We start from the raw sequence: 18,787 nt of genomic DNA, 5'->3' as shown, positions 1-18,787 counted from the left end.
AATACCTAGTTGCTGAAGTGTACAAAGGGTACTGTCACATGCAGAATTTACTCTAGAAGTTGCTAAAAAGTTGATACTTTAAAAAGACTGTTTACTATGGGCTAGATAGTATGTTAAACACTTGTATAAATTATTACCTTAATCTGAGCAATAACTAAGTAGGACTATTATACCCATTTTACAGATGAAGTGTAAGTAACTTGTCTGAGATCACTGCCTAGGAAGTGGCAAAATAGGTATTTGAATCAGATATATCTGATCTAAAATTCATGGTCTTACTCATAAAACAGAAATCATCTTTTTAAAAAAAGCAAGTTTGGGGCACCTGGGTGGCTCAGTCAGTTAAGCGTCAGATTTCGACTCAGGTCATAATCTCATGGTTCATGATTTAGAGCCCCGTGTCGGTCTCTGTGCTGACAGTTCAGAGCCTGGAGCCTGCTTCAGATTCTGTGTCTCCTTTGTCTCTGCCCCTCTCCTGCCCATGCTCTGTCTCAATCTCTCTCTCAAAAATAAATAAACATTAAAAAAATTTTTTAATAAATCTTAAAAAGCAAGGTTTTGAGAGCTCTAACTCAACATCATGATTCTGTATTACAGTAAAAACTTAAGATTTGGAAGGTTGATTTGGAAGGTTGAATTGGTGTAAAAGCCAGAATGTGATATAATTACTAAGAGTGACAATCATCCTTCCTGACTGTCTCTCTGAGCCCTGCGCCTTAGTTTATTCTGTCGCCCTGCACCTTAGTTTATGTACCTGTGTAACATTAAACTGAAGAAATGGAGAGGTGGTTTTCAGAAAATCGATTTGCACTGTTGCAGCTATAGGTTGATTAAAATCTCCCCTCCCCTCTGGAGCCTTAGTTCGATTATAGCGGCTGAAGTGGTTTCTTCCTCCCTTCACTTCTTTTGCATTTCTTTTGCATTTATGACTGGTACAATTGACTTGGCAACTAGTCGACACAGCCATGTGACAAATTTGTCATTTGAAATTTGTGGGTTTAAAAAAAATTTTTTTTAATGTTTATTTATATTTGAGAGAGAGAGAGAAAGAGAGAGAGAGTGTGAGTGCGGGAGGATCAGAGAGAGTGAGACACAGAATCCGAAGTGGGCTCCAGGCTCTGAGCTGTCAGCACAGAGCCCAACGTGGGCCTTGAACCCAGGATCCGTGAGATGACCGGAGCCAAAGTCGGACACTTAACCAGCTGAGACACCCAGGCGCCCCTGTCATTTGAAATTTGAACTGGGCATTTTAATTGTGCATTGTGCAAATGTCAGTATGTTTATTTCTCATTTCCCCAAGTAGATGGCAACCTCTGTAAGGCCAGAGACCATAGTTTATATTTTCTAGAAACCACCTTAACTTTGCTTATGCAGAGTGCCTTGCACAGAATTAACCCATTTACATTGTCCTACAATTTTATTTTATTCTTTAAAATGTTTATTTATTTTTGAGAGAGAGAGAGTGGGGAAGGGTGGAAAGAATCTGCTGTGCTGACAGCAGAAAGTCCGATGAGGGACTCCAACTCATGAATCATGAGATTATGATCTGAGCCAAAGTCGGATGCTTAACCAACTGAGCTACCCAGGCGCCCCTGACCTACAATTTTAAATGTTTGTTTGTTTGTTTGTTTGTTTGTTTGTTTAGAGAGGGAAAGCATGAGTGGTAGAGAGGCAGAGAAAGGGGGAGGGAATCCCAAACAAGCTCCACGCCTGGGGCTTGATCTCACAAACCAGGAGATCATGACCTGAGCCAAAATCCAGAGTCAGACGCTGAACCAACTGAGCCACCCAGACACCCCACATTGTCCTATAATTTTAGAGTGATTGCAATCCGTATGCAGCCCAAACTAACCCCAGTTCTAAGCATGTTTCAGGTTTAGGATGAGTCTTTCAGGAGTCCCTGCTCAGTAAGTTTTCAACATCTTCCTTGGGAATTTTGTTAAGCAGTGACCTACAGCTCTGGATGATCAAATCCAATGTCTTTTCCTCCCTCTTCTTTTGACTGCATGTAGTCTCAGACTCAAGTGTTTATGATCTGCAGTGTCTCCTTTAAACTCCCCGTGATGCTGACTGCCACTCCCTTCTTTTCTTTAGGTGACAACCTACTATTCTTGCTCAACTCCTACCCATTGACTCCTTCCCTGAGAGGCGACAGGATAAACAGAATAATCTGAGGCTCTGTAGTCATACTTGGCTGAAAATTCTATCTCCACTTAGGAAAATTATTTAGCATCTCTGAACCTCAGTTTTCTGATCTGTAAAATGTAGAGAATTGTACTCATCTCATAGATTTATGTGAAAACAAAACAAATTAATCAGGTAAAGCATCCAGCCAGGCCGTTAGCCTACTCGGGTGATGATAAATTTGCTTTCCTCCTTTTTCTTTCTTCTCTCTCCCCTCCACCTTTATTACTGCCTTTCTTCTTCTTCCTTCCCCTAGATACAGATTTTCCCGCATATTCTCTCCCTGGTCTATCTCATCCATTGTATTCTCCTCGAAGATAATCCCAACTCTATAGTATTTCCAGTCCTAAGGATCTTATATGGGTTTTGTTCCTGGAGTTTCAACGATGAGTGACAAGTTCCAGGTTGTCAGACAAAAGGTCTGTTATTGTTCCCCATCTCCAACTTCTCAAACCAACTCACTTCTAATAGTGCCACAGACACACACAAGCAGAACGTAAGCCAAGCTGTCTGCCCACCAAGCCCTGCGGAGTCTTCTGCAGGATCTCCTGAGGGGCCAGCATCATCACCTCCCATCGGCACAACTTCGCTGGTCTACCTTCCATCTCTCTCAGTCAGTTTTTCTTGCTCCTTGTTTAAGCTTCCTGGATTAAGCTTCCTGAAGCTTTCTGAAGTCACATCTCAAATCATGTCACTTCCCTGCTCAGTACTCTCCAACAGCTTGTCATTGCCTGTGACTAAGTTTGAAGCCCATTGGTCAAAGCCTCCACCTTTAAGCCCAGACCTGTTCATTTAAGGGATTACTCAGTGCTACTGTACTTACTGTACTCTTTTCCCTTCGTATCTTTCTTCTTGCTGTTTCCTCCTCCTCGGGCGCTTTCCTCCTCACCACCCCAGTCCCTCCTTGCTGAACTCACTTGCCCATCCTGAAAGACCCAGCTTACAGGTTTTCACACTTGATGAAACTGGTTCCTTCCTTAGAGCATTCACCACTGGCCCCTTTGCCTGCCCCAACCATTCTTCTCTCTGGTTCTTCTGTGGCTCATCCCCAGGGTCCCATTGCACCCCTTCTGCCCAGGGCACTCCAGGTCAGCACTTTCCACACTGTTTTATCACAGAACTCTTTTAAAAACTGTAGAATGGAATAAAGTACCCAGATAGTTCAGAGTGAGTTCATAGACCAACTAATCGCTGTAAGAAATGAGAAGCATTCAGTCACACACTTTTATAAACTTAGAAATGGCTTCATTAAGTTGGAACCTCATATCAGGTACATTATCATGTTTCCTCCTATATTTTGTTTTCGTTGCAGCACAACATAAAATTTCCCTTCTCACAGGTATAATAGAGCAAAGAAAATAAAACATGGACTTTGTTGATGCTCCTTTGTTTGTTTTAGGAAATAAGGGCTTCATCTTATCTTTGAAGTCCTCAGTCTTTTCGTTTCTTTGATTTAGGCACCATATGAGAAATATAAGACCCAGCTTTTCATTAAAACTTCCACTTCTCACAGCCAGAGATTCACAGGGAATAAACGTGTGTGTTAGTAATGTTTGATATGCAATAAGGGATGAATATCATCACAAATACATGTTACATTTATCAGACACAGACCAGTCATCATCACAGATGGCACCTATTAATGTTGCTAAAGAACTTCTGTGCTTCCCACTTCCTCAAGCATCTGGTGGCCTCTCCACGCTACAAATTCTTGGTAGGGCCCAAATTCCATGCAGGCACATTACTGCATAGTAACAATGACTATTTACAGGGCTTAGTGTTTTCCTTCCATATAAGGTAGTTTAGATTAAAAAGTCAGTAGAATTCTTATTATTCTCATTGTGGTACACTCACTCACATATCCTGGAACCCAGGGTTTCACAGAATCAAGTTGGGAAAACATTGCCCTGGTATACCGGCATTCATTTATGTAATTTCAGTTATCACCTGCAAAGCCACAAATCTAATACTCTCCGTGAAAATTTTCCTTGATATTGCTAATTTGAACAGTACTCAGTTTTGCAATTCCATAGCTCCTGGCAGTGCTTAGTATGTATTTGGGGGAAGAAATGGACAGGAGAGAGGGAGTAGGGAATCTTACTAATTCTTATGGCATTTCTGTAAATTTGGCAATTATAGTGAAAGTGATACAAGGGAAAGTTCACAAAATCATTTAGCATAAAATTCCTGTTGAAATCAAATATGGATATAATTTAAATTATTCCTGTTAGGGGTCAGTAGAATTAAAACAGGTTTTCCAGCAAGATTTTGTTAAGTAGAAATGTGCTTTTGTTAAGAAACTCTGAGACATGCTACAAAAACCTTTACATAAGTACTAAGATTACCCATGGTCTAGACCTGCTCTTTTGCTGCACTTACAATTTTGTAAATTCTCAACTTATTTCCTGATTTTTCGCCATTCTGGGATTTAATTTTTCCTGATATCACACGTCCAGTCCACTTAGTTAAGGGGTGTGGGCCAGGGAGGGCAGGGGAATTTATTATGCCAGGGTTTTGGCATCCTCAAGTCAGGTTTGGCCCTTACTTGATTATTTACTTTATGTCTGTCTGCTTTGGCCTAAATACAACCTAGAGTTGTTCTTCTGGGTCATGGAGAATCTATTATGTCTTCCCATGGATTTGATTATTTTACATTACAGTGGGCAAGGTTTTTTGTTTTTTTAATATATGAAATTTATTGTCAAATTGGTTTCCATACAACACCCAGTGCTCATCCCAGGCAAGGTTTTTTGAAGTAGCTACTGATAATTACCCTGCTATTCTGTGACTGAACTCACTTATCCCTTCTTAAGGTAGATAAGTAGATAAGTAGATAATCCTACTATGAGTATAGTTTTATAAGATTTGCTTTCAAACAAACTTATGTTTCTCTGTTTTCTTACTGCCTGCTTTGGTTTTGATAGTTTCAAAGAGAGCATGGAGAAATCCTCATATTCCGACTGGCTTATAAATAACAGTGTTGCCGAGCTAGTGGCTTCCACAGGCCTCCCGGTGAACATCAGCGATGCCTACCAGGATCCTCGCTTTGATGCCGAGGTAAGAGGAATTCTCTGGTTGCACTCTTAGGGTTCAGTTGTCACACTGGTGACAGTTAGCTGGTTGAAGCAAAAAAGGGACATCGTATACATCACAGTCACCCCTGAGTTTACTGGCATTTTTTTTTTTTTGCGTCTGTCCCCTGTGATCAGATTTTTAGCATTGTCTACTGTTGAGTAACAGAAAAATCTCTCTCTACCCTGATTTGTGGCAAAATGGCTATCTATTATGTATTACTTCGATGCTCTTTACAATTGGGTACATATTATATTGCATGTACCCATGCATTAATTCATGAACACTTTATATTAAAGATAGTTTATATTAAACTATGAAATAGTTATTAATAAAAATGTGGATATAACATAGTTATTTCCCAACAGATGCTAGAACAATTACCATGTTTTTAAAAATTGCTCCCAAGAAATAGTAAATTGGTTTGTTATTGTTTAATGTTAATTTTGAAGGCACATTGTGCTATATGCAGAATATATTAAAGCAACCTAGACTTGCAGGTGTTTAAATTCTAAGTATCTACAGTATCATACAGACAAATTTACACGAACTTATAAAATATCTTTGTGTGTGCGTGTGTGTGTGTATTCAATAAATTACACGTTTCCTATTCTATATTGCCAAGTGAAGATCTAAAGAGTAGCAGGAGTTTTAGGTGGAGATGTGTTCTAGGCAAAGCTGAGAGAGCATGGGGCCCCGGGGGATGGGGGGGCTGAGGGGTTGGGGGGGCTAGGGGCTGAGGCGAGTTAATGCTGCTGAAGCACCACGTAGATGAGGCTGGAGAGGGAAGCAGGGGCCAGATTGCTCCAATCTGAAAGCTGCATTAAGAAGTTTGAGTATTTATCCTGGGCAACGGGGAATCAGTAGTTGAGTTTTTGATCAGGGAGACACAGGAGTTGTATTTTAGGAAGATCACACCACTGCGGTGGCTACAGCACGGAGGATACATTAGCAATAAGAACTGAACATTTAAGCTGAAATGAGAGCTGGTTGATGACTCTGGAGACAGACAGGGATTCAGTCTCAGTCTCTGGACTCCCGAGCCCTCCCCCTCAGCCTTGCCCTGTGCTGTCCCACGTCTGGGGTGGGTCACGATGTGGCAGGGGGCTTCATTCTAAACCAAACTTAGAACTTTAGGCATGTCATCTTTTCAGATCTCTGCAGGGAGATTTTAGATTCCCCAAAACTCAGCACCTCTCTGTAGCTGCCTGGAGCTTTCTTCCCCCAGGCTATGTCCTCTAGTAGTTTCTATTCATTCTTAAGCATAGAGTTCAGCTGCTCCTACCTTGCAAATCCTTTCATGAACTCCCAGCCTAGGTTGGGTGTCTCTGCAGCACGCTCCCCCTGAGCTGTCCCCACGCTGACCACCCTCTAGGTCTCTTCAGTTCTGATGCGTTATTTCTGAGATTTGAGTTACCTTCCTCGGGGAAGTACACAGCCCAAAGCTCCTTTAGTTGTCCTCCTTTGAGGGAGAATAACCCCGCCTTGGTTCTGTGATTAGCAGAGCAGAAATGATTGATAGAGCTCAATATTTGTATACTTTAGCATTATGATTGGGCTAGGACTAATTCGATGAAGTTTTGCCTTTGGCCATGTTTCTTTCTTCCTTGCTTTTAGAGAGAAAATACTGAAGAACAGATGTCTAAACACAATTTTATGAAGGAATGCCCTCAGTATCCTCTTATTGACATCAGTAATAGTTGAACAAACTACAAGCCTTGCTATGCAGAAAAATCATTCATTACCAATCCTTTGTTACCAAGCCATCATGTGAGATTAGATGTCAAGGGGTGATGGGTTGGTTCCTACCCCAAATCATAGTACTAAATTTGGTATGGATTTATGTTATTCTGCTCTTAGCTTTGAACCGTGAAGTCAAATTCTGAGGAAGCAAAAGGAATCAAAAAATTACACCATTTTATTTTTTTTACACCATTTTAAAAAGCTGGTTCATTAGCCGTATGTTAAGGTATAACAAAACATGATGCAGTGAACACCCACTACCCAGTTTAAGAAAAGAAGAGGATGATTACTTTTGAATCCTTGTACTGATCTTCTCTAGTACTTTCTCCTTTACTTTCCCTGCTGAGGTAACCACTGTCCTAATTTGAATTTAACACTCTTTTGCTTTTCTGTGTAGGTTCATTGCATATGTTTGACTCCATGCCAAATATGTCATTATGTCTTGTGTTTCTCTGAAATTTATAGAAATTAAATTATATTGTATGTATTCTTCTGTGGCTTGTTTTCTCATTCAACGTATGTTCCTGAGTCATAGGAGTTTGTAACTCATTCATTTAGTTTCACTGCTGCCAAGTATTCCACTGTATGAATAAACCTCACTTTATTTATCCACTATAGTGTTGATGGACATTTGGGTTCCGTGTTTTGCTTTTACATACGTAACTGCCAGGGACATTCTCGTACATGTCTCTAGTGCACACATACAGGAGTTTTTGTAGTGTCTGTATCTTGAGAATGACATGCTAGGTCATAGGCTATCTTCACCTCTATCAGGGAAGGAAAAATTCTTGTCCAATCATTGCTCTTTTTTTTTTTTAATGTTTATTTATTTTTGAGAGAGAGAGAGAGAGTATGAACAGGGGAGGGTCAGAGAGAGAGGGAGACACAGACTCTGAAACAGGCTCCAGGCTCCAAGCTGTCAGCACAGAGCCCCACACAGGGCTCGAACCCACAGACCATGAGATCATGACCTGAGCCGAAGTTGGATACTTCACCAACTGAGCCACAGAGGTGCCCTTGCCCTTTTTTTTTCTTACAAAAACAGCACATGTAGCAAGCACATTTACTATCTCAAGAAAACTTCTTGCTTATATAATATAGTGATCTTGGATAGACCATATTCTTATGTCTACAGTCAGACTCTTACCAGAACTCTTCCTGATTAGTTATACAGCCATTTTACATTTTTCTCTGTGCTTATAGTCCATTCCAATAAGGCAGCCTACTCCACTGATCTATAAAAAGAACAAGGTGGACTCTTGAGCAAAAATGCAACAGTTCTGTGAGATTTGGCATAAAAAAATATCATGCTTTAAAAAAAAATTTTTTTAATGTTTATTTATTTTTGAGACAGAGAGAGACAGAGCATGAACGGGGGAGGGTCAGAGAGAGAGGGAGACACAGAATCCGAAGCAGTCTCCAGGCTCTGAGCTGTCCCACAGAGCCTGACCCGGGGCTCAAACTCACAGACTGTAAGATCATGAGCTGAAGTTGGAGGCTCAACTGACTGAGCCACCCAGGCGCCCCAAAAATATCATGCTTTTATCCAGTAGTTAGAAGCAATGATATCTGAAGGCAGTAAACTGTGGTAGGTTAAGCAGTGACTATTTAGTAAAATCACATTCTTCCCTCTGATAAAATAAAGCATGTACTTAGACCATCATTATTTCTTGTCCTTACACCTAAAATGCTTTCAGTCTGTCACACACCTAATAACCAAATTTCAAATGCAAATCTGGAGATGCATTATATATGATATTTATATGGTCTCTTTGTATGGTACTGGAATTTAAAGTTATGTTTCCCTTCTCATGCTAAGGAAAAGGATAGAAAGGAATTAATGCAGTTGGAGGTAAGAGAGAGAGAGGCATTTAGTAGATATGTCCTACAAATTTGTGTGTATGTTGTGTTGTGTGTGTGTGTGTATGTAGGCACATGTGTGTATGCATGTGTGTGTTATGTATCATACCAAGAAAAGCAACATTATTTATCTGCTTAGGCTTCCTCCTTTCTCAAGTATATTTTGCCTCAGTGACAGGTGTCAACTGTTTATGTTAATAATGAATGAGACTCCAGACGGAGCCACAGTGCCAAGAGGCTAAGAGGCCCCAACCTTCTCCCCATGAAGCCTGATGTAAGATGGTATAGATCATAAGATAAAGACAACCATTTCAGATAAATATTTTTTATTAATGTTTTAAGTATTTTCCTCAAGATAAAAAATTACCATGACAAAATGAATATGCTTCATTCTTGCACTAACAGTAATTCTGTAATCATCAAAGAGGTAGAGGGTAACTTTTAGAATTGCATTGTCTTCCTGCAAAGGTTTGAGTCCTCTCTTCTTGGTCTGCTAGCATGTGGATCCATAATTTTTACTAGTAATCATAATTGAGTAGTTACTTATCACTGATAGAATATAAGGAAATGATTTTTTTAAGCCAGGATTAAGGGAGCATCTCCCAGAGTTTTCTTCACTGGAAAAAGTGCTTGCTTTTTGGTTCTCTATATTCACTGACTTCCCTGAGTAGTTTGAAGCTGGTTAACAAGAATGATACTTTGCAGAGAGGTAGCATGGGTAATCTTTTTCAAAGCATTTCCTATTTTTCCTACATATTTTCTCAACATAAGTCTATATAATGAACTTAAATTTGCCAGAAACACATTTATCTATCCTAAAGTTCTCAGTGGCTCAGTGGCTAATTCTGGCAACCTGAAATCTCTTCACTGAACATGAAGAAGGACCCAATTCATCAGACAATATAATGTCCTGGGATAGAACACTGAAAATTGGATTGGCCTTATCCTGAGGTTTCATACTGTAGATGTGTCAGCTTTCAGTTAATAGGAATATTTGAGGTTTCTTTAATTTACACTTGAGGAAGCAGACTCAGAGGGCTAAAGTGACTTACCTAAGGCCACACACCTTCCTCAAGGCAGGGCACAAAACTGACAGGAACTTCAATTCCCTAAGCTAGTAAGGGGCTGCCTGGGCAATGGAATCACCACTCCATCTTTCTTCTATCCACAGAGGTACATGAATGTTGGCCAGCAGACTTAACTTTTTGTCCTGTAAGCTCCCCTCACCAGCTGAGCCATCTTGGGCGTACTACTTGAGTATATATTGTAACATGCACAATTCTATATCAATATTTTGTAATGTCAGTGAAGACACTCATGTGATTAAGGACTCGTTTCTTATTTGGAGGTGGGGGTGGGGTGCTAGTAGCAGGTCTTTTTCTCTAAATGAGGGTGCCTTTACACAGAGCTGCAGACCAGCAGACCTTGATTAAAGACAAGCCAACTTCAGTCCTCTTCATCTGGAGGCACAGTGGGGAAGGAAGATGAAAGTCTGTAGCCAAAGAGGAGAGTTAAGGGTGATTGTTGACTGTGAAGAAGAGATGGTGGCACTAATCTGACAGCCTGTAGGTCTTCAAGACAGCCAGGTCTTTTCTTGTCTTCTCAGAGGAGGAACAATAACAGGCATTGGTTACAAAGTGGTGACGGCTAGATGCCTGTCTTGTGAGATGCATCTTGGGAGATGGTCATCATCTCTTCCCCTAAAGGAGCCAGCAATATGAAGACGGCTCTTCAAAAGAATGGCCAGACATCCTGAGGCCAGATTTGCAAGCTACATTAAGGATGATCAAATTTCAGGGGCTCCCCACACAGTCCAATCCCCAACAACCCACCAATCTTTAAAACATATAGCTAAAAAGCCAATTACACTGGTATATTTCAAATATAGCCCTGTTGCCTACGTTCAAACCACTGTATCAGGGCAATAAATAAACTCCAAAATCTCCATGGCATAATACAATAGGAGTTTAGTTTTTGTTCATGTTAAGCCCAAATGGATGCTCCTGATCATTGACACTGGCTAGGGAAGTGTTCCCTACTCCCTGAATGAAACTGTCCAGAGCACTGATGAATGACTCTCCCTGGGAACCATCTTGTGGATTCTTCAGATCTCTAACTGGGTGCTAACCACAGCACGTCCTCTTGTGTGCATTTGGTAGTTTCTTCTCCAATTTAGACTAACATGGGAAGCTTGTCAGTTTGGAGATTCATGATGCCAGTGGCTATTTCCTGTTAATAAGAGAGAATTTATCCTACCAAGCTTTGCCTTAGCTGTACAGCTAAAGTGGAAACTAGATTTCCAATCTTGGTGTCTTTCATGCCTTTTAATAACTTCTGGGAAGTCCTCACAAACTCTGCCCAAAGGTAGACAGCAAGAGAATGATCTTTATTTTGAAACCTCGGTTTTGAAACTGTTGGTCTTCCTTTTAATAGAAACTACAAAGGGATCTTTAATGTGATATAAAGCCCATCCCAGGTGCCGCAGGAGCTTGCTGTGAAGGCGATGGGGCAAATAATCATAGTTGTCCACCTGCTGGGTGTTCTCTTTGTGATTGTATTAAATATTTAATGGAGTTCCCTCCTTGTGGGAAACAGAGCAACTTAGAGGGCAAGCCACAGTGATTATTTGCCTTCTGTCTGCCCGTTTGAGTTGACTCTTAGGAGTAGCGCCTGCTGTGCTTGATAGCATGCATGATTGTAAGGCCAGACTCTTTGGTTTATGGGTGGAAATTTATGACAGAATGGTTATATAAGATACTCACAGAGCCAGAACTAAATTTCTGAGCTTTAAGTTCTGCCACCTTATGAAAATTGTGATATGTTTATTCTGTTACGAGACTCTGTTACATCCTCCATGAAAAGAATGGAAGATCAATATGTATATATACCTAATTATATTTATTTATAGTGCCTGAAGAAACACTCATGTTCATGGGTTATCATGTAGGTGGGCTTTGTAGTTTTCCCAGTCATCTTCTCCTTGCGAGGCAGTACCCATGCTTGGCTCCTAAAGATATTGGACAGAATACCATGTATATTAATGTTCTATTGCCACATAACAAGTCAGCACAAATTCAGCAGCTTACAACAAACGCCTACTTATTATCTCACAGCTTCTGTAGGTGAGAAATCTGGGCGTGACATAGCTGGGTTCTCTGCTCCAGGGTCTCATAGGCTAAAAATAAGGTGTTAGTCAGGTGACATTCTCGTTTGTACTTTGGCACTTTTCAGAGCTTATTCAGGTTGTTGGTAAAATTGAGTTCCTTGCAGTTGCAGACTGAGGTTTACATTTTCTTACTGGCTGCTGGTAAAAAGTCTCTCTCAGCTCCTGGAGATTGCTCTTAGGTACTAGCCATATGGCCCTCTCACAACATGGCGGCTCACCTGCTCAAAGCCAACAGGAGAATCTCACTCCAGTTGGCTGTGACAGAGGCATACATAATGTCAGGAGTGACTTCCATAATCATAAGAGTGGCCGTCCCATCACCTCTGCCACATAACATAACCTAATCAAGGAAGTGATTATCCTGTCATATTTACAAGTCCTGCTCACACTCAAGTGGAAAGGATTATGCCAGATATGTACAAAGTGGAAGGTGGCAGGTGAGAATCTTAGAGGTCATCTTTAGCATTCTGCCTACCACACTATAATAATGATGAAAATTGCACCCACACAAAATCTCTCTATCCGATAAGATCTTCCCTATGTCCTGATATGGAAAAATGTCCACAAGTAAAAAAAAAAACACAAAGAAGTGTGTATAGAATAATGTATAGAATGATATATGTGCATATATACATACACATATATACACATATTTTTCAATCAGACCCCTCAAACCTAACATGTCCAAAACAGAGCCCACAACTTTTTTCTTCCAAGTCTACTCCTCTCTCTGTTTCCCTGTCTCTATTAAGGCAACTCAATCCTTCCTGATGCTTACGACAAAAATTTTATAGGCATGATTCTCTCATTTGGCACATGTAACTCATCAGGAAGTCCAATTGGCTCTATTTGCAAAATTTATCCAGAATCTGACCACTTCTCACCACTCAACTGCTACTTCCCAGGTCCAAGCCACCCTCATCTCTGGACTATTTCATGGCCATCGCCTCTTAATCTCTGCTTCCACTCTTCTCCTTTGCACTCTGTTCTCATTACAATAGGCAGATAACCAGATGCTTTTAAATTTCAAGTCATAGCATATCAAAAGTCTGCTCACAAACTCTTCAAAGTCTCCTTATGCCACTAGAGTAAAAGCCAAACTCAGAATTCTTTCAGATGTTTACAATGCCCTTACACAATCTAGCACCTCTTATCTAGCCCCAGCCCTTACTCCTGCTTCTCCAGCCATACTGGTCTTTTTGTTATTTCCAGAACATGCTACTCACACACCTATCTCAGGGCCTTTGCACTGGCTATTCCCTCATCTCAAATTCTCTTCCCCCAGTATCTGCGTGCTCCCATCCTCACTTCTTTAAAATCATCTTTCAAATGTTATCTGTCAGTAAAGCCTGGCAGCCTTGATATTAAGTCCCATTCATCCTGCTCTATGTTTTCTCTGTAATTCCTAACACCTCCTAACATGTAATCTATTTCTGTATTTTTTTGTATTGTTTGCCATCTGTCTTCTCTCACTAGAATGTAACCACAATGAAGGTGAGAATTTTGTTGGTTTTGTTCACTGATATCTCCCCAACAACTGGAACAATGTTTAGTACTTAAGGGGAAAGTGGGTGATGGGCATTAAGGAGGACACCTGTTGGGATGAGCACTGGGTGTTGTATGGAAATGAATTTGACAATAAATTTCATATTAAAATAATAAATAAATAAATAAATAAATAAACACAAGAAGTAAAAAAAATAATCATTATTGTTAAGTGTTGTTGAAAATTTTATCTATTTTATTTATGAATATATGATATGTTATTGAATATATCATAAATTGATGCATAAGCATGTTGTATATTTGTAGGAAAAGATCAGCAAGAACTTGTACTAAACTGTCAATAGTTGCCATGATAGAGATGGAAGATTAGAGCTTTTGATTTTATTTTTACTTAAAAATTTCCCAAGGGTTTGTATTGTTTTTGTAATCAGGCAAAATTATAAAGATATTTTAAAAATTTAGACCCTTTATATCTGATGTGAAATTATATTTTGCCAGGCTATTGTGAGCCCTCTAAAAACTATACACTATTACTCAAAACCAGAATTGAAATAATGTAAGATCTAAGTAAATTAACTTGTCTTACTGCATCTTTGGGGAATTTAGATGGATTATTTTCTGTTGCCCTGGTCAGCATGGAGTGTTGCTTGGATTTTATCCTAAGATACTCGTTTGAGACTGTGCCAACAGCATGTACATAAAGTGCGTTCTCAGATGACCTGCTGTTGTATCAGGTGGCTTCTTAGAGCGCATACTCTATTTACAAATACCCTGAAACAGTTATTCTGGTCTTGCTTTTAGCTGGCATTGTGCTTATGAATTCATCCTCAATAATTAGTTGCACTCTAGTGCATTATCTGCGAAGCTTTCTGCCCTTCTTTTCATACTAGATTCAAAAGAATACCCTAAAACAAATACACTAATGCACAACAAGCCGTTATTTAGTCATTATAAGATATAATATTCTATTGCTTAATTTAGTATTTCCTCCCATTTGTATTGTTATGGGGAGAATTTTCAGAGCCATTACGTGCAAAGTTTGTCCTCTGCCTGCAGCAGAAATGAACAATTGGACCCAACATTTGAATAGAAAAGGTTTGGCACAGGGGAGATGGCAGAAAATAACTACAATGTAGGACACGCCTTCTGCATGGATGATTTGGTGGCAAATGTATTTGTTACAAATTTAAGAGCAGTAGGAAACCCATCAGCACCCAGATCTCCTCTACCATGGTGGCTGATGCCCAGTTACACAGTTAAATCTAAGGTGTCATGGCCCTAAGTCCGTCACGCTTCAATCCCATGAGTTTTCCCACATGAGGTTCTTTCTCTGTTTTTTTTTTGTTTTCTTTTTCTTATCAAAGCCTGTTGAAGACAACTCAATAGTTCTTGCCCTCGTCATGTAGCGCTTAAGGATAATGGGACTCTGGGCTCTAAGATCCTTTGACTTAAAGCCTTAAAGCCCATTTTGCCTGTCAGATCTTCATAGCAAAGCACCCCCACAATCTGAAATGCTGAGTGCTAGCCCAGGAGGACAGTTCATTGTCTATTCTCTATAACGCCTTATGGTCTATCAGCTCTGCTACTCCTGACAAAGGGAAATGTGCAAAATTGAAACCATTAAAAGATAGAGCTCTGTGGACCTGCTGAAATGCATTTGCTACCAATAATCTCTCAAGTGCTGATACTCAATATAAGCCAGTTTGAGATCCTTTCCCGGGAGTAGGGTTTGCTAGGGAAGATTGGATGGTGGGATATAAGAATTCCAGATGACCAGGAAGGCAAAAAGGTCAGGAGGATTACTAAGACTTGAATTAAGGTATAGAATGGGGTAGCTTTGCTGAATGGAGACCAGTATAGGGGTCCCATGGTTATAAGAGTACAACAGACTTTGCTACATAGGTGATGAAGACAATGCCTCAGTTCTAAGCCCAAAGGTCAGTTATTTCTTTAGGAGTACTTTTGTCAGAAATTTAAGGAATCATTTGTAGGTATGTTCTAGAAGCCATTAGGACTGATCCTATGTGTAGGTAAGGTAGACAAAAAGAAACTGCCTCTCTACTTAGTTTGGGGAAAATGAGGGGACTGACTTCAGAACGTCTCCCTCAGCTTGTCCTAATACCAGAATTTCTCACTGGTAGATTGACATTTGAGGGATAAAGTATTGCTTTAGATTATAGCTTAACTTGTACATATCCTTATAGGGAAAGGAAACATTTTGAGTATTAAAGAATAGTGTTACATTATCACCGATTCATTTAACATTTCCTTTGACCACCTTTGAGAGGCTGGAAAATGTAACAAGTGTGTTTCGATGGCTCTGAGTAGATCCATCAACTGGAAAAACCAAATCAGGACACAGACTAGACAAAATTTTTAGGTATGCAGATCTTTAATTGGAAAGAAGTAGGCACTACCAGATAGTATGTTTATTTTAATTGTAACTTTCTAGAAAGGCTGCTTAGTCTCATATGGTCTAACAATTAGGACTCTAATGATGTGAGTTTTAAACTGAGAATGATGGAGTGGGGACCTTGTAGAATAGTGGGGTGGATATTTGGGGGCAGGTATTCCTCTCAGTATTAGTAATATTTACATTTGTAAGACACCTTACAAATTTTGAAACCCTTTCATGCTCATATTCTTATAAAACAACTTGGAAAATAAAAAAAAAGCACAAAGGAAAAAAGATGAGAATCAGCTACAATACCAAAATCTGGAGATAACCAATGTTGACATTTTGGTGTGCACAAGATCAATATTGATGACAAAATTGAGACAGAGAGTTCTAGTGCCTTGGTCGGGGTTGAGAGGCCAGTAAATATTTCTGAGCGCCATTGACTGATATGATCTGGAGACCTGGGATTCTTTGATGAACAGAGATGATTCTTTCCTTCATACTTTCTTATTCCTCTTCATCCTTGTTTGGTATTCATTCTTCAGACATTTTGTGCTCTTCTCCTGCAGTCCCTGCAGGGGATGATATGTGCTCCCAGTCCTTGCCATTTCATATGGTTATATAATCAACCTGGATTAGTTGATCTTTCTAGAAACAACAGCATTGCTACAGATAGACAAGTGGGGGGATTGCCCTAATGATCTTCAATTTGGAAAGTTCACCCTCATCATACTCTGCCATTCCCCTCCCTCTCTCCCATCTTGCTGGGCTCTTCAAGCATGCTGATCATTACTGCTCTCTCTTCCTTATTTTCATAGCCAATTAGTCCCAGCTTCACTTCCTTCCCTCAGCCACAGTGAGAACGATTTACAGACATTCTCAGGGCACCTGAATGGCTCAGTCAGTTGAGCATCTGACTTTGGCTCAGGTCATGATTTCACAGTTTGTGAGTTCAGGCCCCGCATTGGGCTCGCTGCTGTCCACACAGAGCTCACTTCCGATCCTTGTCTCCCTCTCTCTCTCTCTCTGCTTTTCCCCTACATACACTCTCTCTCACACACAAAAATAAACATTAAAATAAAAAAAAAAGACGTCTTCAACATCCTCTGTTGCCTCTCCTCTCCTGTTGTGCTCAGCCCATGCAAGCCTCTAATGTTGGATCAGTGCAGCTCTGCACTCTCATTGTGGCCTCCCTCTCCTTCAGAACTAACCACTTGACTTCCGATCCTCATCCCATCCCTTCTTGCCCTGACTATATTTGCCTTCAGTTATCCTTCTGTGCTACTAAATCCAAGAACCCATTTTCGGTGCTTATCCTGTTTGACTATTCTGCAAAATTTGACACTATTGTTCCACTCTAGTTCCCAAGAAAATAACTTGTTCCCTTATGGGAAAGTAATTCATTATCCAAAATTTAGAAAACACAAGTAGTAATTTATTTATTTATTTATTTATTTATTTATTTATTTATTTAATGTTTTTAATGTTTATTTATTTGGGAGACAGAGAAACAGAGCACAAGCAGGAGAGGGGCAGAGAGAGAGGGAGACAGAATCTGAAGGAGGCTGCAGGCTCTGAGCTGTCAGCACAGAACCCGTTGTGGGGCTCGAACCCACGAACCGTGAGACCATGACCTGAGCTGAAGTCAGACGCTTAACTGACTGAGCCACCCAGGCACCCGCAAATAGTAATTTAAAAACCCCCAAAGATAGGGGCGCCTGGGTGGCTCAGTCAATTAAGTGTCCGACTCTTGGTTTCAGCTCAGGTCATGATCTCGCAACTTTGTAGGTTTGAGCCCCACATCGGGCTCTGTGCTGGCAGCACAGAGCCTGCTTGGGATTCTCTCTCTCCCTCTCCACAGCCCCTCCCCCACTCGTGCTGACTCTGTCTCTCTCAAAATAAATAAATAAACTTAAAAAATAAAAAAAAAGAAAGAATACTTTCACAGTGTATACATATATCAAATCATCATGATGTACACATTAAGCATGTTATAAATTTGTCAGTTCTACCTCAGTAAAGCCGGGGCGGGGGGAAGATCAGTAGTTGCCAGATCTGAACATGGATGGAGGAATGAACAGGTGGAGCACAAAGGATTTGAGAGGCACTGAAACTACTCTGTATGATACTCTAATGGTGGATACATGTCATGACCCCGTTGTCAAAACCCATAGAATGTACAGCATCACGAGTGAACCTAATGTAAACTGTGGACTTGGGATGATAATGATGTATCAGTGTGGTTTTATCAGTAGGAACAAAAGTACTACTCTGGTGAGTGATGTTGGTCCTGAGAGATGTTGAGGTGCATGTGTGGGGGCAAGAGATGTATGGGAACTCTCTGTACTTGCATTCATTTTGCTGTGAACTTGAAACTGTTCTAAAAAGTAAAGATTATTTTTAAAGTAAAGAAACAAAAACTCCATAGGCAAACAATTCAGAGAGGACTACATTGGTTATAATTTTTCCAGGATTTTCCAATGTATATAGTAAGTGTTTGTACACCCACAGACACCCACACTCTTGTCACTTAATATGTTAAAATTTTCCACATTAACAAATATTCTTCTATAGCATGATTTAAATTAGATGGATAATATTCCACTGTGTAGATGTGCTATGGTTTACTCAACCTACTCCCTCTAGTTGAGTATTCAGGTTATTTCTAATATATCACTATCATTGGTAATGGTATGATTTACACGTTTATATGTAAACTTTTGTGTATAGCTATGATAATTACCATAGAATAAATTTCTAGACCTAGGAATTGGTCAAGGGTATTTATACATTTTGGACTCTGGGTACACATCAGTAAATCTATTTCCAGAAAAGTTGTAGCAATGTATTCACACGTT

General features: G+C 40.1%; 1 protein-coding gene across 1 annotated transcript in view; it reads left to right on the top strand.

Annotated features, from left to right (window-relative positions):
• The window catches only part of PDE11A (phosphodiesterase 11A), a 367,330-nt gene that overhangs the window by 182,273 nt on the left and 166,270 nt on the right, over positions 1-18,787 (top strand). Inside the window, exon 6 of the mRNA XM_043577142.1 lies at positions 5,109-5,241. Coding sequence (XP_043433077.1) covers positions 5,109-5,241 — 133 coding nt within the window. The remainder of the gene's footprint in view (positions 1-5,108; positions 5,242-18,787) is intronic.

Source organism: Prionailurus bengalensis, chromosome C1 (assembly GCF_016509475.1).
Source record: "Prionailurus bengalensis isolate Pbe53 chromosome C1, Fcat_Pben_1.1_paternal_pri, whole genome shotgun sequence".
Taxonomy (NCBI): domain Eukaryota; kingdom Metazoa; phylum Chordata; class Mammalia; order Carnivora; family Felidae; genus Prionailurus; species Prionailurus bengalensis.
This window is presented reverse-complemented; position numbering and strand designations above follow the sequence as displayed.